This window comes from Limulus polyphemus, unplaced genomic scaffold (assembly GCF_000517525.1).
Source record: "Limulus polyphemus unplaced genomic scaffold, Limulus_polyphemus-2.1.2 Scaffold802, whole genome shotgun sequence".
In the NCBI taxonomy this organism is placed as follows: domain Eukaryota; kingdom Metazoa; phylum Arthropoda; class Merostomata; order Xiphosura; family Limulidae; genus Limulus; species Limulus polyphemus.
This window is the reverse complement of record NW_013666412.1, coordinates 82,676-107,182: the sequence shown is the minus strand read 5'-3', so window position 1 is coordinate 107,182 and position 24,507 is coordinate 82,676. Positions and strand designations below refer to the sequence as shown.

Genomic DNA, 24,507 nt, shown 5'->3' with positions numbered 1-24,507 from the left:
AACTGTAACCACACATGTTTCTCAAGTTATCTACTTAATGAGAAAAATATATAAGCAAATCATAATTACACAAACACATTATATATATATATCTGGGTGTGTAAGTTAGAGATAACATGGGACCTTGTTATACTAAATTCTAAAATAAAATCAGCCAGCCCTTATCATTAAAATAATTACCAAGCCTTCCTTTAAATCAACCACATTTAAATGCAACCCATTCTAAAGGCTAACCATCCTGTTAGTAAAATAAAGCTGTCTTAGCTGAAGATGATTCCTACCTTACCAAAACTGTTGTCTCCTAGCCTTATCATTCTCACCATTAAGTATGAAAAAGGATGATGGATCAACACTATCAATTCCCTTAACAATCTTGAACACCTCAATCAGATTCCTTATTTTTTCAAGAGAAAACTATTTCAGAAATCTTAACCTATATTCTTATTAAAACCTTTCCCTCCCAGGTATCATCCTAGTAGCCCTCCTCTGAATATTTTTCAGCAATTCAATGTCGTTTCTAGGTTAAGGAACTGAACCCAAGACTAAACACTACTCCAAATGTGGCCTAATCAATGCCATATAAAACAGCATTATAATCTGTTTAAAAATGTTTTAAATATATCTGTAGATCACGCCTAACAAAATAATTAATTCCTTTAACACTCAAACTGTTAATTTATATTAGAATAAAAGAAAGTAGTGACCAATAACCACTGTAGACTTGCCTAAATTTTTAATATTCTCTAATTAAAATTTTATTGTATGTACTTACTTTTCTGATTTACCATCTTTGTCCACAGCAGAAGCCTTCTTATCACTAGAACTGTGTTCTTTCACATTGACACTGAGTTTGTCCAAGTGGGATGCAAGTTTTTCCAAGTCTTGTTTACTCACATAGGGTCCTTGACTTCTTGTCTTTTGAAATACAGGTTCTTTCTTTGGCAAACTTGTAACTTCTTTCATAGTCACTCTGTTATAACCAAGGTCAACCTCATCTCCTGCTCTTCCACTATAAAAGTTATATATGAATTCTGAATTTTTCATAAAGATTGCATTTCATGGATTAAAAAAAAATGTCCTTAAGAGATATGCATTTATGTTACACATTTATATTTGTCTAATGTTTAGCAATCAAAATACACCCAGAAGTCCAGCAAGTTAAGAATGAGAAACTTAAATGAGAAACCTAATGCTTAATAATAATTGTTACTTTTTTCATTCTAATGCAACAAGGATTAAAATCAAATTATAAAAAGCCAAACCTCACCATAAAAAAACAACCAGCCCTAAACTTATCATTTTACAGTTTGGTATAATAATAACAATGATAATAAGCTATAGAAGACTTAAAAAACTTATAATTACAAAAATTGACCTTAGGTTTTACAAATTATATACAGTCAGAGCCCCAGTTTTATGTGGCAAAAAATTAAAATTATGTACTCAATAATCTGAAATTCTGCATCATAAACTAATTGATTATACAAACCTTACCTAAAGAAAAAACAGTTTAAAATCATAAAAATTATATCTTAAGAAGATGTTAAGATATAATTGATGCAATTCCTCCATCAACAGTAATGTAACACAATTTTTTTTTCAAATAACAATAACAAACACACTTTTAGACTATAATTTCTTTTCAGGCACATAGTTGGTTGGTTGTTTCACGTTTTATAGTGCAAAACAACTAGGCTACACGTGCCCAGACACATAGTGCTACTATATTAAGAGTAAATAATTACCATCACAGTTCCAGAAATGTTCAGCTACATTAGAGGACATTATGTTACCATGTCTATGTTCTGATATCACATACATAAACAACCCAAAAATGTACTTAAAAGCAGTAACAGTTGTTAGAGGTCATGACCCTATCATTATTGACAGAGCTTTCCAGAAAATGAACGACAAACACCTACAAATGAAATACGCAGGATGAACTCCAATAAAATCATCACAAGATAAGTTCATTACTATACCACTTCTTCCCGTGATTTCCGGAAAAATTGCTAAAACATTCCAATTAAAGGGTCATAAAGTGGCATTCATTCCTTAAAAAAAATTTATAACTATTTACAAACACCCAAATATTCAAAAAAGAATGATGATAAAGATGGCATTTACCAAATCAGTTGCAGTTGCAATAAAATGTACATAGGACAAACAAGAAGGAAATTAAATATGAAAATAAAAGAACACAAGTTTGACAAAAAATATGGTAACACAATGTCCTCTACTGTAGCTGATCATTCTGGAATTTTGATGATAATTACGATTGGAAAAATGTAAAGATCTTAAGAAATGCACAAACATATAAAGAACCTTAAGAGAGAATATTTGCATAATTAAAAACAGACCTGTGTGAATAAAAAAAAAGAGATGATGGGCCAATTAACATGTCCTATTGGAAGAGTTGTTTATCTTAAGTAATCCCTCATTTACAATTTACTTTCCTCTCTATCTCCTGACTTTGTTTTTAAAAATTAACTCACCCATTAACAGTTGTAGCTAAATATGTACTAATCATGATGTAACCTAGCCAGCTGTAACCTATAATAAAGATTTTACTTTTCACTGTACCAAAAGTTATAATTTTCCTATACTGAAAATGTATTTCTCATAGGTTCTTCCCTCCACTCAAAAGATTAGTTATTCTTGTCCAGTGCTGCCCTCTATATGTGATCTTTTTACTTTATGTATGTCACATGCCAACATATGAGCCTTGTCCAACCATCAAAGCAAATCATCCAACAGGGTATGAGAAAGGGTAATGGGAGCTGCCAAGAGATCCTGACCAAGGTTCTATTGATCATGAAGAGCCGATTGAAGGGATTGCATATGTGCACAACTGAGGGGGACCAGTGATGTCATTGAAGACCACATCCCCAAAAACAATATAATCTCGTGAGCAGAAAGTGAGGGAGCTGAAAGGGTGTGGCAAACTAAACAAATCCATAGAACAAAGTCGTAGAGGAGAAGGATAAGTGTAAAAAAGGGGCACTTAAATGGACAAAATAATGGGTAGGACAAAGGAAGGACTTCTCCAATTTGATTAATCAGCCCACCCAAGCAGCTGTTTGAAGGAGCTGACGAGTATGGCTGGCCGACTCCAGTTTGAAATGAGCCAAAAGAAGCCAGTCATCCATATAATAGCAGAATCACAGCCCCAGAGCATGAAGATGGTGAGCAAAAGCTCTGGCCACCATACAGAAAATATAATGGGTAGAAGCAAGCCCAAAGGGTAGGGCACAAAATTGGTAAATCACCCTTGATGGGGGAACAGAAGATACACATCAGACCGTGTTGAGACAGGGATGTATAGATAAGCATTGGCGACATCCATCTTGGTCATCTATAAGCCCATAGAAAACGCCCACCACTGGGTGAGAAATGCCTCCATGGTAAAGTAAGACAATAGAACAAATTGATTGAGAAGGGAAATATCGATGACAGGCCTCCAGTACCTGGTTGTTCTTGATAACAACAAAGAGTCTGGAATAAAAACCTGATGAAGTATGTAGAACAGGTTCAATAGCCTGCTGAGATAGTAGGTCCTGAAATGCCTCCGATAGATGCTGGCCTGTCATTGGATTCTGAAACGGAAGGAAGAAAATGGGTATAGGAGACATGGAAGGTGGGAAAAGAAACGGGATCACGAATCCTTCCTATAAAACTTGAACCCAATGAACCTTGATGAAAGGACGCCATTGATGAAGAAAATCGGCAAGTCAAGCTCCAACCAGACCAGAACCCACTGGGCAAGGTGACGTGCATCATTGAAGAAAAGGACGAGACAAGGCACCCTAAGAATGAGGGACAGGTAAGGGTTGGGAAAGAGAAGGACGGGAAACTAACAGATACCATATTGGGCTCTAACTGAGGCAAATGGGTAACAAGATTGGAAAGGGTAGACTGTTGTTGTACTGATGCAACTCATGAATCCAAGGACTCAGGGATCATGTAAAATACGTAACACCGCAGAAATGGGGCCCATACATAAATCCTGAAGATAAGATACTGGTAAATGGACACAAGGTAAGGTCGCATCATGACCTAGAATGTCCCAACAACAAAGAAACCATGTATGCAAAGTCAGAGCCAAAGTCGATAAATGAGCCAACGTGAACGAAAAAAGGGAGAGAATGTCACCAGAAAACACTCAAGATTTCGGTGGAGAGCCTCAGAGAGAAGATGGATGGTAGAAAGATACCGTAAGAGAGTTCTGAGGGTAAGAGGAAGGTGGTAAAATTGAGCATGGGTCAGACTTACAGGAGCTTTGGGGACCTCCCCGAAACAGGTAAAAATAGAACCTAACAGTTGTTGGTCTAGCAAAGGACAGTCTGCACGATGATATGCAAGAACAAACTGATCTGATGCCTGTAGAGGGTGAGGCATGCTAATTCCGTCACTTAATTGTGAGGCACATTGGTCACCATGTACCCAAATATCTGTGGAGGGCGGAAACCAAATAGGGATTTGAAGATTGGTCATGTAGTAAGGAAGAACACGGTTCATGGGAAATAGGGGCAAGGGATAAAACATCACATACCTGAGAAACAAAATCCAAAAAGACCATAACAGACCTAAGTGACTCCTCATGAGGGGCATGGGAAGGCACAGCAAAATCAGGAGGTGGAAATAGACAATCCAAGTCCTCGTCAGCCTGAACGGTCTCAGCATGTTTAGGAGGAAGTTGGGAGAGGTCTGAAGACAGAGGTGACCCATGTAATGTTCAATTTCCCTGCAAATAAATGCTGATAAATCTCCTGCTGGGTTGCCCATACCTAAGGCCTGTGACATACCACTAGTTGCAGGTGTGACCCCGAAGTGGTAAGATGAACTTTGGAATTGATAATCAAGAAGAGTCAACCAAAATCGAAATTATTAATAATAATGCAACTGCAATAAACTGGGAGTAAAATAAAGTAAAGAAACAAACAGTCTTAAGAAACTAGGAAGTAATTTAAATGAAAACCACTTCGCAAATATACTAAAGTTGAACATGAAACTTGAAATAAACAAAAAACATGTTCAAGCACAAGCACTGCCAAATGAAAAAGTGATAGTTTGGTAGAGCCATATAGAGGATGTCACATGCATCACGTATGTCATGCTCCTGTTGGTGGAGAAGTGACGTATGATGATTTGCATGAGAGACATGTTGGAATCATCTGATTTCAATAGGGGGGAGCAGAAGGCTTGTGGCATGCGTAAAAGAACAAATTCACATATAGAGGGCAGCATTGGATGAGAAGAGCTAGGATGGAAGTACCGTATAGGAAAACATCAGTTTTATGTTTTTTTGCTCTGAACACTTTTAGACTTGAAAGTCCTTTGACATACCATTAATCAGACTGTCTGGCCAGTAGACACTACTTTCCAAGCAACAAGAAGTCATAACTAAGTCAAAAGTTATAAATCTGGTGACAGTGACTTAGACTTCATTTTACTAAGTTTAAAAATTCAGAATTTCACAATGAAGTTAACCACTGATAATGTTATATGTAAATAATGACAAAAAAGTCAAGACCAGGTAATCAAGTAAAACTTGGGGCCCTGTACAGTACAAGAATACCGTCTAACAGGTCTTCTAGGTTGTAAAGAGATTACCTTCTGTTACTAGTACATAGTAATGTGACTTTTATCTCTTTCTCATCCTCCCTCAGCCATATTGGAGATGTTGAAAGCTGTTGTTTGAAATATTTGGATGCTTTGAAGCACTGATTGCTACAAAATTGCTGGAAAAAAATTACTCATGTCAGAAATTTAATGTTAAAATTTTTAAATGATAAATAGAAAACTTATGTGCACATGCATATATATGCTGATTAAAATTGATATACTTTAATGTTAACATTTTCCTTAACTGAAAATGTATTCCACATACATACCTCTGTGCACTACTAAGATCTATTACTTAATGCACAACTTCAGTGAAGTTTCCTGTGCATGCCACAAGCCTTGAACACTCCCAACCTCTACTCATGTTTACCTGTATTGTGTCAGCTTATAACATAATCATCATAATTCTGTAGCCCTCCACCAATAGGCAAGAGGTACAATCAAGTGTGATAATCACTGTGAACACTAGCACATGGTCAGAGGCTCATTCTTGAGAAGGCAAATAAAATACACTAGTAGAGCAAAGAATATCTGGAAAATACAGTACTGCTGGTTAGGTATTGCCAAGGTTGGTGAAACATTACAAAATGTAGTGTGATTAGGGCTTTAGGCCATTCCATTTTGGTCAGAGACTTACATGAGATAGATACTATAATGACAGGTGGAGAGAAGAGGAGCCCCCACCCATGCTCTAAGACAAATCCAAGTCTCATCCAGCTTGACATATCCACCTGGAAATGTTTGGGAAATATCATAATGGGGTGTCCTGTACTACACTTTCAGAAAACACCAAGACCCTACCAAAGTGGAAGAGGGGAGGAATATGAGTTGGGGAAAACATCAGAGAGTATCATTAGACAATCAACTGTAATTGAATCCCCACTGAGAGACAATGCAATGGGTTACTACAACTAATGACAGCAAGTGTGAGCCAGGTATAATGGCAGGATTACACCTCATGCTGTCTGTTTTTGTTTTTATAAAAGGTGTAGAAATGGGCATGTCCATTACAGATATATACTGTCAAAGCAGTCTTGCAGAAAACCCCATTTCAGCACTGGGCAGGGATGGATGAGTTTAAAGCTTTCCATTCTCCCTCACTCAATGCAGATTTTAGGTAAGTATTTCCTGTGACTAAACTACTTAGCAGGTTCAGATGGCATCAAGCACAAGTAAAGTAGGGTGTAGTTCCTCTTGTAATATTTGATCTGGTAAGTCTTGCCTTTCCAGATTATTTTTTTTTCTTGTTGTTAAACTTGCAATGTGTTGGAATGCATTCAAAAACTACAGTACACACATGAAGATGCCATGAAAAGTAGGAAAGAAATGGAGATGACTGAATAACAAAACAGGCAAAACTCACCTCCCTACACCCTCTGGGTAAACTGGAGGAAGGTGAAAACCAGAGGCAAAGGAAACTGCCCAACAACGTAAGCAATTGGAGACAAATATGTTAGGTGTAGTCCATACACCAGCCTGTAAGACTTCCCCAAAGACCAGTGACATATAGAGGAAAGAAAGGTTGTGACATGCCAAAACTGGTGGGAGGAGACATGAAAAAGAATATGGTCAGATTCACCCAAAGGAGAATATGTGAAACGGATGAGACAGTAAACCTTACCAGTTAAAGTGGAAGGGAACAAGCCGTGAGGGAAGGAGGTCTACCATGGTAAAAGTGGACAACAGTGGTTTCCATAAAAATGGTTAGTCTGAGTGAGACAGCAAGGGACAATCCGTGCAGGACAGAATGATGGTACAATGATGTAGGGAGAGATGATAGAAAACATACAATTGCCCTCTTGAGCAGTCCAAGTCTTTGTGAAAAAGAGTGAAATGGAAACAATATCAACCAGTCCAACCACACAGAGGTCCCAAAAGAGGGAGAGGGACCAAATTGGGGGAGGGCAAAAAGAAGGTATTATAATCTGGACAATACTTCATTGTAACCTACATTGTACAAAATAGACAGAACATAGATGAAAAGCCAGGTAAAGAAGAAAGTAAGATATGAAGGAGTAGGATGACTTGGCTGAAGAGAGTGGTGGAAGGACCATGGCAATAGATGGGCCATGTATGCGGACACAGGGTGAAAGTAAACTGTTGAGAAGAGTATGACATAAAACTGACTACTCTGAGGGAAATCCCCATGTTTCACACAATGGACCCAGCAAATCCCACATGTGAAGACAAAGGTACAACACCCTGTTATGAAAAATGGATGACTGAGGAAAGACCTCTAAAGAGGAAGCTGCAGAAGCATCAAAATGGGAAAAAATCCAATGAAAAACCAAAAGATGTAACAACCAATCCATGAAATGGATTCCATCAAAGCAACAGAAGTGATCCACCAAAGATACAAATCCAAGGGACATAACATGTCTTAACGTAAATATGATGATTGTAGGCTCAATAAAGGAAGTCCAGAGTGAGAAAGCACAGGTAAGGAGCGTGTAAGTTTTCCTGGCAATTGATTGAAGTAATAACAGTAGTTGTATGAGTAGATCATCACAAGATGACCAAACAACAGGAACTGAAGAGAGCAAGCTTAATAAGCCACAGTCATCTCCATAAAGTTGATATGCAGAGAATGCTCCTCTAGAAACCAGTCTTTGGAGAAAATGGTATTGTTGAGAACTGCCCCTAACTAGAAAGAGAGGCATCAGTGGAAAAATTCAAGACAGGGTAAGAATGGGGAGTAGTATATCCTGGGTTGGGTTGTACCAATTGAGCCACCACAAGAGAGATATGTAGAGAGAAAGGCAAAGACATAAAGTTAAATAAGGGAATGCAGAACATATTCCAAAGATCCACCAGAGCCCACTGACCGTGAGGAATCAGGGCTCCTAAGGGAAGCAAGAGCTTCCATAATTGAAAAAGAAGTGCTCTGGATACCATAAATATCCATGGTGTAAATACACAAAGGAGGGGGTTGAGCCTGCCCCATGCAGAAGTTGATTTGTTTGTTTATAGTTAAGCACAAAGCTACACAAAGGGCTATCTTTGCTCTGCCCACCACAAGTATCAAAACCCAGTTTCTAGCATTGTAAGTCTGCAGACATATCACTATTCCACTGGGAGGCTGCAGAAGTTGTAGAAAACACCCAGATGGAAAAAAACTCTATAAGAATCAAAACAGACTTGAAAAGATAGACCAGCCCACCTAGAGTGGAAGAAAAGTGGAGGTAGGAATTGCCAATCTCTGTCAAGGCAGGGTCAGAAGAAGCCAGCCAATCATATAATAACAGAAATGAAAGCCCAAAAAATTCATGTGCCAAGCAAAGGAACACCTCATCTGGCTAAAAACATAATGACCTTAGTTAGACCAAAGGGAAAGGCAAAGAATAAAACTGAAAGACAACCACTGAGAGCAAACCAGAAGAATGATACAACACACGAAAAATAGGAATGTGAAAGAAGGCATTTGAAATTTCTATGTTGATTACACACAGCCTGGTAGAGAAGACCCAATGCAGACTAAAAAGTCATCCACCTGGAATATAGAAATAATGAGAAAGTGATTAAGAGACAAAATGTCAGTGGCAGGGTGCCAAACCCACGATTTTATGGGGATGACAAAAGGACAGGAATAAAAGCCATGAGTAAGGTGGGAAATAAGTTCTATGTCTACTGCCACTAACAAAGAGGCAACCACATTTTGAAGATGATAAGGATACAGAGGTTTGGTGGAAAGACAATAGGAAAGAGGACAATCAGAAAGATGAGAGAGAGAAGCAATGAGAAAGAGCTTGTAATACCCCAAGATCATTGGAGAAGGAAAAACATAAAAGGGTAAAATGATAGGATCAGAGCACAAGACTGGTTCCAAAGAAGAGTCACTACTGAGAGCCACAACAGGTAGCCATGCAGGAGGGATGACAAAGGACAGAAGTAAGAGAACAAGGAACAGGAGAGAGGTAGCTCAACATGACTTCTAATGATGGGTGGCAGACAGAGGTACCCGTGAACCAGTGAGCTGGACAATCAAGGATATAGAAGATTGCAGTTGAGTAGCCTAAGCCCAGGATTCCAAAGAGTCAGGAACACCCCCAAAGACCAGGTCTATAAGCAAATGGGTGGGACAAAAGGCTGGATATAAGAAAAGGGATATGGACACTTGACTGAAGAATTCCCCAAAACAAAAAAACCAGGTCAAAACTGAGATAGGAAAAGAAAATATGGAAACTATATTGGCAAACAAAGAAGAATAGGTGTCTTCATCAAAACAACAAATAGTAATGAACAGCCTCAGCAAGGAGTGAAGAGCGGAGATAGAGTAAAGGAGTAGGGTAAAGATAGACAAAGCAAAACAGATTGCCAAAAAAAAAGCCAAAGAAGGAAAAAGAGGAGCACCCCAAATAAAAAGAAAAGATGCAAAAGACTGAGGATCAAGAAACACAAAAGGGCCATGACCTGAGATTATAGCAAAGGATTCACAAAGACAAATAGGACAAGAAAAATGTGGGACAATGCAGAGTTGGGTCAGGAGGAAGTACCTGAAGTTTAAAAACCAAAGAGACATTATGAATATACATGTAAAAAACAGTATCACATACCTGATTCATTAGCATAGTAAACGAAAAAGAAGAAAGTAACTATTCTTCATCAGGGAGAGAAGAAACAATGGCTGAATGTGGAAGAGCTTACCAAAATTATCATCCATAGGTGAGGCAGGTTCCATAGATGACAAAGAAACAAAACTATAAAGGACCTGAAATGGAGAAGAAATAGGCAGAATGGAAGGAATGGAACCAACAACCTGGTGCATGAAAGCTAGAACAAGATCAATTAAATTTAGGGTACACCAAGGTTCATCAGCTCAATAAGATTGTAGAAGCTAAGTTATCCATGACATTGAATGTATCTCACCATGAAATGAAACCTGATACCTTTCATATACAAGCATATGCTCTAGTAGTGAGCTACAGGGATAACAACTGATTGTCTGGTCCATGAACAGATGAAGCACCTCCAGTCACTATTGAATCAGTTGGAGAAAATGACTAAAATGTAAAGTCTGGGCCTCAGGACCTTAAATATATATATTTTACTTTGCATAAATTGTTGAAGTAGCCAAAAGCAGAAATGTGATAGCTGGAGAAAATTAAGATGCAATCAGTTAGAAGGAACAAAATTGCAACAAGGAGAAAAGCAATGTAGTGCTAAATGGTAGTCAATTAAGTTGACTAGAAACTCAAAAACAGAAAAATCACTCTTGGCAGTGCCAAGGAAAGAATGACCCTATGATCATGTGCTAGTAGTCACAGGGATTACCATGCAGAGAGGTTATGTAACCCTTCACCAATACTTCATATGCTGGTGCAATACACATACAGACATGTAGGGATGGAAGTTTGTTCAAGACCCGTGGCATGTGCAGGAAATTCCACAGCAGCTGTGCATGGGGTAATAGAGGTTTGTGGTGCAGAGAGGTAAATAATAACATTCTGAATTTGTTTCTCATTTTATAATTTATTAATTAATTATTAAATTCAAAGAGATAAAGTCAGTTTGCAAGAACATGTTGTGAAGTAAAAACATTACATTTTATCAGCATCTGCAATTTTAGAAAAGATAATAAAAAATAAAACAAATAAAAAAAAATTTATAAAAGCTGTTCACTTTTACAGTGAATAAGAAATATCAAAATATATTGAAGTGTAAACGGATTATACATCTGCAATTTAGATAACTTTGCAGCTCAGAACTAAAATAATGCAAAGTAGCATATACATTAATGAAGACAATCTGGTACACCAGAAAATTCAAATGTATAAGGATAGAACTGCATTGAACCATCAGCTGGTACAGTAGCACTACTACTGGTATAAGTGGCAATATGAATATCCGTATGCTTTCAGGAGCAGTAACTTTATTTTTTTTTGAAGTATTGTTTTAGATATAATAATTTTCAGGAAATAATGAATGTAAACATGAACAACCATTTTTAATTATCCAGGTTCCAGAAATAAATATTCAAGAATCTTAATATTTTCCTACCCAACTCTTTTATTTTAACTGCCACTACACTTACAGGTGTTTATTAGAAAGTTTGCGATCTTTATACACTTTCAAAAATTAGAAAATGTTTTGCTGATAATTAAAAAACATTATCATGAACATTATGGTTAAACCACTGCACTAAACTCCTGAAAGTTTAAAGTTGAGATGTGTCACTGCAGATCAGCTTGTAACTAAACCCATTTGCCACTTCATAATTACAGTAGATGATTTTTTCATATTCGTGCATTTTTTCAATAGTTCACTTTCAAGGCATGGAAGCATCTGTACAGATAGAGGATTACTTGAAATAATGGCAGATAAACATTAAAGAATTATTAATGAAGGCAAGAAACTTACAAGAAGAAAATACTGTCATGTTCCACTATGCTATACTCCATTGAAAAAAATAATCCTGATGTAATATTTCACACAATGAAAAATAGAAGTGGCAAAATATTCAAAAAGGAAAGACACAGAGCAAACATGCTAAAATTTGCTCAAAGCATTTTTTTAGATAATAATTTTCTATTATATATTAATGGCATGAATACTGTTAATTCTTTTATTCAAAATTATGTTATGAATACTGATTGTTTAAAACTGTAAGCCAATCAGTATCAGATGTGTCAATGTTACTAATACAATGTATTAAAATATCAGTTTAAACATTTTGAACATAAGAATTTTTTCTCTATTAAGAAATTGAATCATATGCTATATGAAAACTAAAAAGTTATATTTGACATAAACTCTTGATGTTTCAAAAATAATTTCTTATAGTTATAAATGCTTATAATAAAATATTTGAGGAGAAAGCCCATGCTTTTCACACAAAACATTTTGTGGTTGTGGTATTTTGTATTTGAATACACAAACTATATAAAATGTAAAGGCAATGTTGTGTATTTAAAGTATTTAAAACAGTTAAGTGACCTGCCTAGACTATTCAGGTATGATGTTAGATACGTAGAGTTCTGAATGAATCTGATGGCTGAGTAAGGCATCTTAATGGCTGCAAGGTTAAACCTCTTCCACAACACACAATACCCAACAAACACATCTATTTCAAATGACACTTTGAGCCAAATGGTGCAATCTAAAATGTCTGGTAAGGGACACCAGATCTAGCATCACTTTCAAAACCTGTATATCAAAGACAAGTATTTAAACTCAACAGAGTGATGGTACCAGAACTCCAAGTCTCTATAAAGAAATGAAGACATTCACACACAAATCTTAACACATAAACACTGCTGTCTGTGATGGGGCTTTGAGGGATGACAGATCCATTCCCCAAATATTTTTCCCTTTGCAATGCATAGTACTATCTACACCCACCTTTCTTTTATGCATATGGTGATGTCATCTGCATTTCCCTACTCCAAATTTCATTTTTGTATAGTTTAAAGAATTTTAAAAAGCTTACCATGTAATATGATGTTCTTTGTACTTCCCTATTTTTAATTTCATTTTTGCATAATTTATGAAGTTTAAAGAGCTTCTCACACATGCACACACATTATTATTATAATTGTATAGATATAACCTATATAACTGCACTTTAAGAATTAAAAACAAATATGTTGTGCCAACTTTCAATCTCTTCATTAAACAAAAGGTTGGGAGGCTGGCACAGATAGTCATTCAATTCAATCAACTAGCACAACTACTATGCAGAAAACAGTTAACATACTGTGACTTACTGTTCTATGAGGAGTCCATTATTATCTGAAATGCCATTAAAGATCATTATGGTTTATAGGATAAATTCACTAATAAACTGAATTATTCTAATAAAGTTTATCTTTTAAAAAGGCAATACAAGATGAATGTGCTAAGCTATTATACTGGTTTGTTTTATTTACCAGCTTAAAAATAGCAGTCTGTGAAGATTACATTAAGACTACTAGTGTAGAACAAGAAAGACATAAAAGCTATTTACTTTTCATGCTATTGTACCCACATGTCAATATTTTGCAGTAATTCCTTTCTATTTCCTGTTGTTTTAGATCTCAGAATTTGTCATTTTTCTTTAACATCTTTTAACGTCAATTTGTTTTCAGTTTCTGTAGCTGCTGTAATCAAGTATGTCAAACAAGCGTATACACACATATGATGAAATTACAGGATGAAAGTCACCTATTATAGGCCTAAAGATAAATCAATTTAATAGTTGTATATAAAATTCATTCTACTTGTGTGTCTTTTTTGTTATGTTTTAAGTAAATATGCTTCTCTTTTAAGATTCTTACTTATCCTAACAACATGGTAATAGTATTAGAAATCATTTCCCAATCTCATATCACAATAATGTTGAAGATACTAAAAGCAATAACAAAACTAAAGCCAATTTTACTTTGGGATAAAAATATTTATCTAAACTTAAGTCATAATGAAACTAACTTTGCTAGCTTAAGTAATTTTGCAAAATGCAGGCAGGTTTTTTTGTAACAGGTTATGGACAAAAATGAAACATTCTAACAATGATCATGGACATAGTCAAGAGGAAACCCATGAGTGTTGCAAAATATGGATGTTTATATACAGAAAAATCTTACAAAATACACACACACACAATTATATATACATAAAAAAATTACCTTTCTCTCTGTTATGTCATATACTTTTTTTGTCCTCAACGAAATGTGGTATCTTTGTGATGGAAGCTATATTTAAAAACAAAAGCTATAAAGTTTAATTCTGCAAAACAAACATGGGATACTTTTGATTATTCCTTAACAATAAATGCATCTTTAATGTAAAGTAGAGAATTTAATACATTTTGTACAGACATATTTAGCTGACTTTACTTACTTCAGAAAGAAACAAAAAATTAAGAAATCAATAATTTAATGGTGCACTAAATAAACTTAACTTTCAAGTATAAAAAAAGCATTCTACAAAGTAGTAAAAATATAGGATAAAGAAAATGAAACAGATAAACTTGCATCTATAATATTTTAGCACCTTCATTCAGTCTTTTATTTTGTATATGCTTAAAAAATAACATACTTTCATACAGTTATGATCTTGTGCTGCAGTAACTTTTGAATATATTTAGTATTTTAACATTCCAATTATTACTCCATGTGTCTTACACTACAATTTACTAGTACATGTATGGAGAAGGTAAAAGCTAACTAATATGAACAGTCATACCTTTCCCAGCCGATTTTTACATAGAGGATAGCCACATGCTTTTGTCAATGAACGTTCCTCAGTAATATCATCATACTGTGCTTGATCAATGATGTTAGCCTATTAAAAAAATGAAAATCCTTTCATACATTTTGTCAGGAAAACAAATAACAATCAAGATAATATGCAACAGAACTGAGTGAGCACAGTATCTAAATTTGAATATCTTATCTTTCTAACAGTGTTCATTCTCAATGAATGTGTACATTTCAAAACGTGTAATGTAAACAACATGCATTTACTTTACTCTTAAAATGTCTACCCCTAGAATTCCTGATTATGCGAATCTACATCTTTCATACATACCACACCTATCAGCCATTCCTCAGACACTGTACCCTCCAATGCATCCTGCACAATCTTCAAAGCATTTTTTCTACATTCCTCTTGTTTTGATCTTGAAGCTAACATTTTTACTTCTGCAAATCAGAACAAGAACCTGAGTTGTTGTAATTTTGTTTACTTATATGATGCAAGAATAAAGTAATTTTCTTTTTATCATGAAACACAAATTCAAGATAGCTGAAATGACCAAAAATTTGAATAAAGAATCTTTATTTTACTGTAAATATTCCTAAATATGTAGCATCATGAAGGTACAGAATGAACTAAAAATAAAAGGTTTAAACATTGAGTTAAGAATAAGAAAACAAAACAAATAATGCATTTTGCTTTAAGCACTATGATTTCATAGATCCTTAGTACAAAATGACTTAGTTTCTTGATACTGCTTCTCATATATATATATATATACATGTTAAAATGACAACTGGACAGTGCTTGGTTCTAGTTAACCCAAACCCCCCCAGGTACCAAATATGCACCACAAAATGCCCCACACATAAGGCAAGCACAAGTACTTTGTTTCGAACTTTCTACCATAAGAAACTAAACAGCATAAAGTTTCCACACAGCTGCCAACAATCAATTTCTAACAGGTTTTATCAATAACAATAAATTACATGAAAGTAAAGCCAAGTTAAAATACCACATGATTAACCCTTTCACCTCAGGTAGGTCAAAGTGTGCATGTCACAACCTTTCACAGTTACAGTTAATTAAAGTACTTTGTTATCAATGTATACAAATAAACTCAGCATCAGAACATAGATAAATTACTCATTATAATGTTTTCATCACTCAGGCAAAGCACAATTTACATTGTCTTCAATGTTATTTAGTTACAGAACAACAAAATGGAAAATCAGACCCACTTACCATGCCTACTTGTCACATCCAATCTTTCACAAATTGCTAATAGTTCTCTGTGCTGTTTTATACTATAGTATTTTTAATAACTAATAGAAAGCCATAGTTTTAATCAATCATGTGATGAATTAAGTTGTTTTCTGTACAAAGGATTGTCTATTTCACTTCGAACTTTCTTCCCATGGAAACAGATTGAAGAGTTTTAACTAAATTTTTAATGACTCTTATCACATAGTCAGAGAGCAGGAAAAATTATGATGGTTATAAGAGATTGTCTGATTTTTATGTGTTATTATTCTGTTTTCTTAGGTGAATTATTTAATTAAATAGAAATGATTTAATGTAGTAGTACAATTAGTATTAAAAAAAGGGGTTAAATTTCATCAACAGTCAAGAGCAAGAAAAAAGACCCAGGTAAGTACTTTATTTCTTGTTTTTCATGTGTATTCTTTATTATTACAAAATTGAACTAAAATATAAAAACTGAAAACTTTTTAGGTTAGATAAAGTAAAATAAATAACATTATTAATATATATATATATATATTTTTATTTTAATGAGGTATACTCGCAAGTAGTCCATGTCATGTAATTCAATAACATAATGTAAACTGCATATTTGTCACATGATTTACAATTTATATGATGCAACTAATAGTCAGACACTGTTCAAGGGGAAATAAAACCATAAAATTTAAGTATAAATAGATATATATACTATTACAAGATTTAAGTAAATATAAAAGGGTATTTTACATTTTGGAAAAAAAATATATAAACAAATTACAGACTGACTGGGATGCAATAAAAATACTCTAACAAAGGATCATATAATAATTTCAGGTGAACACTTGTATTATAGTTGTTCCTGGCTAGTATCTACAAATGCCAATAATATTTTTCTACAAAGATGACAGAATTTTATGAACAACATAATATTATATGGATATGACCAATGATTCTTTAAATCTGTAGTATTCCCTGCAAACTTTAACATGTCAGCAAGTGTTGTATAACCAAGATTTGCACAGACCTTTTATTTGCAGTGCATACGGTGATCTCTGAAATTGGCTTAGTTGATTATTATATAAAACAACAATTAAGGACAACAAGGGACTGTTGGTCCATCAAGGTTGTCCCAGAAACTAAGTTCAAAACAAAAACTCATAGCCAGCTAGACCTTAAATTTATTGCATGTACCACATCTGAAAGCAACCTGTTCCAAAAAGGCAACCACTCTGTTAGAATAGTTAAATTGTCTTAGCTGAAGATGACTCCTATCCTGAAAAAATTTACGTTCCTTTGTCCTACATTTAAGCACAAAAAAAATCCTGCTTCAACACCATTAACTTAACAATCACCTCAGTCAAATATGTTCCAACTCTTCTTTCTTCAAGAGAACACAATTTCAAACATTGACCTATCCTCATATGACAACCTTTCCATCCAAGTTATCATCCTAGTGGATCACCTTTGAACTTTTTCTAATAATTCAATACTTTTGTAAAGTACAGGGCTCAAGACTGAAAACAATACTCCAAATAAGGCTTAACCAGTGATCTATAAATTGAAATTATAACCTCTTTATAGATTTACATTCAATATTTCTGTAAATAAAACCTAAAAATCCTATTTGCCCTAACATTAGTAACAGCACTGCTTGGATGGCTTAAGAGACTGATCTACCAAGATACTTTTCTTTGATAGCACTGTTAAGGTTATTTCCATCAAATTTATAATTATAACTTAAATTATGATAACCCACATGCATTAACTTGCACTTGTTGTAACTAAAACAATCTGCCATTTATTTGCCCAACTAACCAAGTAATCTAAATCCTTTTTGTAAAGCAGCAGCATCCTCCTCACAGCAAATAATACCACAGACCTTGATATCATTAGCAAATTAAAGTAATTTATTGACCAATTCTTCATCTATGTCATTAATGTACATGTAAATCAAATAAGCAAATATTCTAATAGTGAGCCCTCAGGCACTCCACTTGTGAAAATATTCCATCGTGACTGAACTCATTTATAACAATCCTCTGCTTTCTTCCATCCAGCAATTTTTCAATCCAGTGAACCAACTTATCAGGCTCACCTTTTCAAATAATTTTTTTTAAACAAGCCTTTGTCAAGCACTTTCTGAAAATCAAGATATATACCCTTAACCTAATCAACAAAAATAGTAACCTTTTCAAAGAATTTTGAAAGATTAATAAGGTAAGATTTTTCCCTAGTGAAACTATGTTGACTATCCAACAAAAATAATCTTTGTTAAGCAAATTTGCAAAACATGTTTTATCGAACTTTAAAAAACTTTTCTTAGCACTGATATAAGACTAATATGCTTATAATTACCTGGACAATTTTTATCACCTCTCTTCAAGAGGAATAACATTAGCCAGATTCCAACCTCATTCAAAACCCTTCAGGAATTATTATCTGGTCTAGGAGCCTTATCATTCCTTAAATTTCCCAATTCCTTTTTCTTAACAATCAAGCAGATCATCTAAACACTGTCTTCATCCTTAATTTTGCATGTGTTGAAGGTGTAATGCATGGTTAACCTTAGAAGATTATTAACACAAGTTATCTGAATTAGAATATCACTAATCAACATAATCAATATTCAAACCCAAGCTTGATAAAAGAATAAAACTAAAATTTGTGATAAAAGTCATGTAAACTGTAGATTTTCTTTTCAGATTCCTTTTAATTTGGATTCAAAATCAGTTGTGTGTAGAAACAGCATTTCAGATCTATCTTTTATCTCCCACAAATCACTGCCCAAGAGGCCTATTGTTTAATACCAGATCTTATCAGTTGGGATGGATGATGAGAAACAAAAGTTTCTATGATATACAATTAAAAAAACTCTGTATTCACCAATTACCACGAGTGATTTAAAAGACAAAAAAAAGAGTCCTGTATGGGATTACTTTGAAGTTATTGGTGATTTAAAATGAAGTGAAACTTGCCTAACATATTACACTAATTTCATCTGGTAGCAAACGGAAAGTTGTTTGTACATACTGTTCTACCTTAATGCACAACCACCTGAAAAACAAGCATGGTCAAAACTACAAAAATTTGCAACAAACTTTGAAGTAGACTGGATTTGATATCAAAGATGAGAGTGTGGCCTCAAGCTCCATGGTGTTTACCATAGTTACTCATGATTGTTGCTAACAAAAAACTATGGGAATCTAACATTTCCCTTACCTAAAAATGTATTTCCAATGGATACTCATTTCTTTACACAATTTAGCTATCTTCCTTGTACATCTGCTAGAGAGATTTGCGTGCCACTAGCCTTGAGGCAATTCCAACCTAATTTCACATAAATTATGCTGATGCATGATTTCATCATGTGATAAAAGCCCTCCATTAATTGGAGGGTGACACACCCCATGTGCAATAAACCCCTTATGCACTTCTACTTGTGGTAATTTCATTCTTTGATGAGGTAAAGAAAATAAAGGAGCACCAGAAGTGTGGAGAATGGGTGAGGAGGTGAGTATCTATCAGCAATACATTTTCAGGTGAGGAAAATGTTAAGTTCCGAGATGATAACTCAGCTCTTCACACAGTTTGGCTAGAATCGCACATTAAAATGGTGGAGGGGCCAGTGCAAATTTTACCTACATGAGCTACCTTCAGAAAGTGCCCAATGGCAGGGGCTTCATAGGAGCACACCCGTGGGACACCACATATTATCTTGGCCAGGGTATACTCTTTGCCTGAAAAAAAAAGGGGAAAAGAGGCAAACAGGACCTATGTGTCACAGGACCAGGCATTCTGATAGTCAATATGTGTAGTGTGGTTGGGGTGTATTCAGACCATACCTTGTGCACTCACCTCAACTCTACTATCAGATTCCACAGGACAAACTCCAGCTGTAGGAGGAGTGCACATCAGTTATATAGTACAGACTCATATAGTATGAGTGCACACCTCTATACCATTAGACTATAATGGATAGACTCCACCTGCAGGAGGAGGACACATTAGTGATACAATAAGGCTTTGTATAGTGTGTGCTCACCTCAACTCTACCATAAGACTCTCTGGAACATACTCCAGGTGCAGCAGGAGGTCACCATAGATATGTAGATTGGGTTCACAAGACAAGAAATTCATGGTGGCCACGCTGGCAATTGCCGTCGTATTTTTCAAAAATGGCCGGGGTGCCCTCAGAAAATCACTAAAATTCACTTGTGATTAAAGTTTGTTTTGCATACTGCGGTAAAGGGAGAATTATTGGGGATCACAGACACTGGACTGACAACTTACACTTGTTACAAATAATATATCTCACAAAATGGCTGTGGTGCCCTCAGAAAATCACTAAAATCCTCGGCCATGATGGCCACCGTTTGGTATCCCTCTGGTCATTGTACCCTTGTGATCAAAGTTTGCATTGCATACTGCGGTAAAGGGAGAATTATTGGGGATCACAAACATTGGACTTACAACCTACAGAAACTAACTTGTTACAAATAATATATCATACAAAATGCATGTAGTGGAGGGAGTAAAGTTTTTTCTTTGATTGGCAGTAAAACGTTTGTGCAGCTTGTTGAGTCATAACATACTGCAGCCTCTTAGTAGTAGCAAGCAATTCAAATTGCTGTTCAAACAACAAACTCACAGAGCTTACACAAAGAATCACAGCGACAGCAGTATGAAACGATCAATGTCAGCACATACACATGCTAGTCAAAGTGAAGTGCACGACTGCAAACACATCTTGCATTAAACATGGTGAAAAAGGAACTAGTTATGAGGGGGAATGACATGAAACTTGTATCTGTAGTGGCCAAGTCCCAGAAACTGAAACTGTTTTTTTTTCATTGGCAAATATGTAAATTACATCCTGATTTTTAGCAGTGGCATAGCAGCTCATAGAATGGCTCAGAGTGTTTTTGTTTTTTTCAAGTACAAACTTTTAACTCCATCATCTATTGACCAATTTGAGATCTAATTACAGTTTAGGACTCAGGAGGTTAAACCCTTTCAATTGATGCATTTGACCACACCCATGGTCTCCTAGATTAATTTACTCTAATCCTGCCTAAAAGAATTTCAATTTGAGGGTAGGTTGGAATAAATACTGATGAGTAATAAAATTGAATCAAATATATGCACACCCCACGCTTGGTATTGCTGGCACACAAAAATATAGCTAAGGCCAGGATGATTTTATTTTTCATCTTATAATCCTGCCAACTTCAAAATTTTGATTCCAAAATATAATACTAATAATAATTTACATTTCCACATTTTTTTTCTGATGCAGAATTTCATGTTTCCAAAAAAAATAATAATATGATTTCACTTTTTTTTTTATTTCCAAGATGGCATTTTGCATGCAAAATGGTGGATCTCAGTAATTATAAGGAAAACTTAAATATTGTGAGACATTCAACATAAACAATTAATTTGGATGAAACCACTGGTGACCTGATAGGCCAAACAATGAATGGAGACGAAACTGTCATGGGCAGAGGGTTTCAGACACCTAAATTACATGCACACTAGTAACTGATGTCACAATTTTATTTTTATTTGTTTTCCCTCCTCCAACTCATAGCTTCCTTGGAAAAGTTTTGTAAAAATAATATAAAAAAACTTGACCTAATAAAAAAGCAAAACAAGGTCTCATAGATTAATTTACTCTAATCCTGCCTTAAAGAAGTTCATATGCTGTGACTACTGAGAATTCCCACTTGTTTAAAAAATGAAGGGAAATAGGATATGTAAATAATTTGGCTCAATAAATAACATGTGCAAACCCACCAAAGGCTTAGGCTTACTGCATTTGCTAGCTAGGGTTAACACTGCTGAATTACAAGTTGCAAGTTGCACAATGCACTGTGTGACGGCACGTGATTTAGGTTATAACCATGTGCCATACTGTAGTGTATGACTAGTTTACTGTTTATCGGCACTACCTTACATTAGAAATTATGCAAAAAAGTTTTTAAAGGTGATTTTTCTCTAAAAATCTAATTGTTTCATTATATGTTACTTATGGAGTTCCCCTTGTTAATTTTTACTTACATGGGCACATTCACATCCTCCTCTAGAGCATTATCATGGGATACATTACATAACTTTTGTTTTAGAAAAGTATATTAACCACATCTGTGTTTGGAATGTTATACCACTAAGAAAAACAAAGTTTTCTCTAAAGATTTCTAGTTTTAAATACATAACAAAGTATTAAAATGTTTCATTTTTTTATTTATTGTGTACCTAACTATAAAAATGACACTGGAAGAGTTATCTATAAAAGAGGTAGTGAAATTACAATTTGAAGACTGGTTATCAGTCAACTGTTTCTTGCAAGCCATTTCTAATTTCTCTTTTTTTTTAAATAAATCCTTAACTGTCCTACAGCTCTGTAAATATTTGATGCTATTTGTTAAATTACTAAACATATAATATTTATTCCCAATTTCTCCTTTATATACTTTGTAAGACTGAATATAGTACCTGAATGGTAGAATAAAGCAGATTTAGGATAGGAACTTTCTGCTTCTGGCCATTTCACTTGAAAAAGAAAAACTGACAAAGCAGTACTTGTGTTATAAATTGTGTTATTGTTGTTATTTACACATGTGTAGTCCATGAGTTATAAGCTGTATTATAAATGTGATTAATGTAAATAAATATATAGCAGTAAAATCAAAATTCTTGTAACATGTTTTGATCAAATATCATAAATGGCTTCAGTAAAAAAGTAAAGTAAATCTTGCAAAATCTACTTGCTGAAAAATAGAGTTTTTGTTTGGGAGGGGAGAATCCTATCCCCCACATCCATCATTGAGGGAACTTATGAATACAATGCATGATATTTGTATTAGTATTAATAGACTTACTAAGTTTAATGATTAATTTTTTCTTTGAAAATTCTTTGTTTGTTGTAGCACAGGGAATCGAACCACAGATTTTAGTGTTGTAAATCTGTTAACTTACTGCTGTCCCACCGGGAGACTACTTGAAAATAATCTTTGTCATTAACTGAAATTAAATAACAAATTTTATCACAGTACAAGTGAAAGAAAATAATACCACTAGAAATTAACCTTCCACTTCACCATTAGGTTAAAAAGTTAAAGCCATTTGGGGGCCCCTCAGCTATGCCTAGGTTACCTAATCATGATTTTTAGCCCCATTAGTAAACCAATTAGAATTGATCTTCCCTGCTACCCTTTTCCTCTTTTTAGGAACAATTTAATTCTACAATTTTCTCATATCTTTCCCACATCAGCTTTTAGTTTTATTGAGCTCATCATCAAAGTTCACATTTCTTTTCTGAAAATTAGGAACTAACATTTAATTTTCATTTATCTCAATGTGTAGAAAAGCATCAAATTTAATTATGCAATGATCACTCTTCTTCAAAAGTTCCCACATCTGAATATTAGCAACTATGCCCTCATTAAATTAGTACTAATAGTAGTTAACAATAAAGCTAAAATGGAATCTTCCCCAATGATTGGTTCTCTGAACATTTGGTAAAAAAATCTGGTGTTACTTAAAAAGAAATCTCCCATAATTATTGCATCAGTATTCTAAATCTTACTATAGTATAAATGTAACAACACTAATTTCATTATACAATTTCTCATTGACTCATTTCTCTCATTAGGTGGCCTAAAAAATAATTATAAACTCAGCTCTAATAGTAGTACAGCTAGGGTATATTGATATTACTATTAGTATTTCTATAGTATATCTAAACTATAAATATAACCTAGTACCACAATAACTATTGACATTAATAACAGAAAAAGTAAATGGCAGAAAAATTAAGATACAGATATGATCAATATTTAACCTAGTTTTATCCTTAAAAGTTAAACTAAAACCTAATGCTTGTAAGTTGTATGAATTAAGGATTTAAAGATAATGATAAGATTAAGAATTAAACTTAAACACTAAAACTACGTTAAGTATTGTTAAAAACTCGTATCTTAATCGTTCTGCCATTTATTTTAGTTTTACTCCACAACTCTATACTAAGTATATATTAAGAATTTTAAATAAATAAATGAGCTCACGTTAAGATTTTTGTGAGATAGCGAGTTCTACTTTTATTTTGTTATGGTTTTGTTACCGTTTATTTATAATTTTTTCTATCGTTTTACGGTAGTTCAACTATAGACTTTTAGTTAAATTAAACTTTAAAGCACCATTTCACCTTCTATTTCTATCTGTAGCACGTTAATCCTGAGTAGGTATGTATTATAATTTCTTACAAAACTCACACAAGTTTCTCCTAGCGGTGACACACAGATATTAATGTTGTGAAAAATTATGTAGATTTATGGTAATAGCTAGTCACATGAGATATAATCAGTGGTGGGATTCAAATATTTTAACAAGTTCTCTCACTAGCAGCATGTAAAAATATTAGATATTAAAAAAAAGGAGGGACCAGAAAGATTACACTGAGAAAAT

At 34.4% G+C, this 24,507-nt stretch overlaps 1 protein-coding gene across 5 annotated transcripts in view; it reads right to left on the bottom strand.

Annotated features, from left to right (window-relative positions):
- LOC106460602 (putative RNA polymerase II subunit B1 CTD phosphatase RPAP2) overlaps positions 1–24,356 on the bottom strand; it is a 38,873-nt gene extending 14,517 nt beyond the window's left edge. The window contains exons 1-7 of one of the 5 annotated variants that reach the window (XM_022387361.1): positions 24,108–24,287; positions 18,397–18,605; positions 15,130–15,242; positions 14,785–14,883; positions 14,226–14,291; positions 5,614–5,741; positions 773–1,009 (exon numbers count right to left, since the gene is read on the bottom strand). In XM_022387361.1, coding sequence (XP_022243069.1) covers positions 773–1,009; positions 5,614–5,741; positions 14,226–14,291; positions 14,785–14,883; positions 15,130–15,242; positions 18,397–18,436 — 683 coding nt within the window. In that variant the 5' untranslated portion in view covers positions 18,437–18,605; positions 24,108–24,287. Of the gene's footprint in view, positions 1–772; positions 1,010–5,613; positions 5,742–14,225; positions 14,292–14,784; positions 14,884–15,129; positions 15,243–16,041; positions 16,346–18,396; positions 18,606–24,107; positions 24,288–24,314 lie in introns of those variants that run through there. The other 4 variants (XM_022387364.1, XM_013920321.2, XM_022387363.1 and 1 more) reach the window with 4 other exon arrangements.
- Between the last annotated feature and the right edge of the window lie 151 nt (positions 24,357–24,507).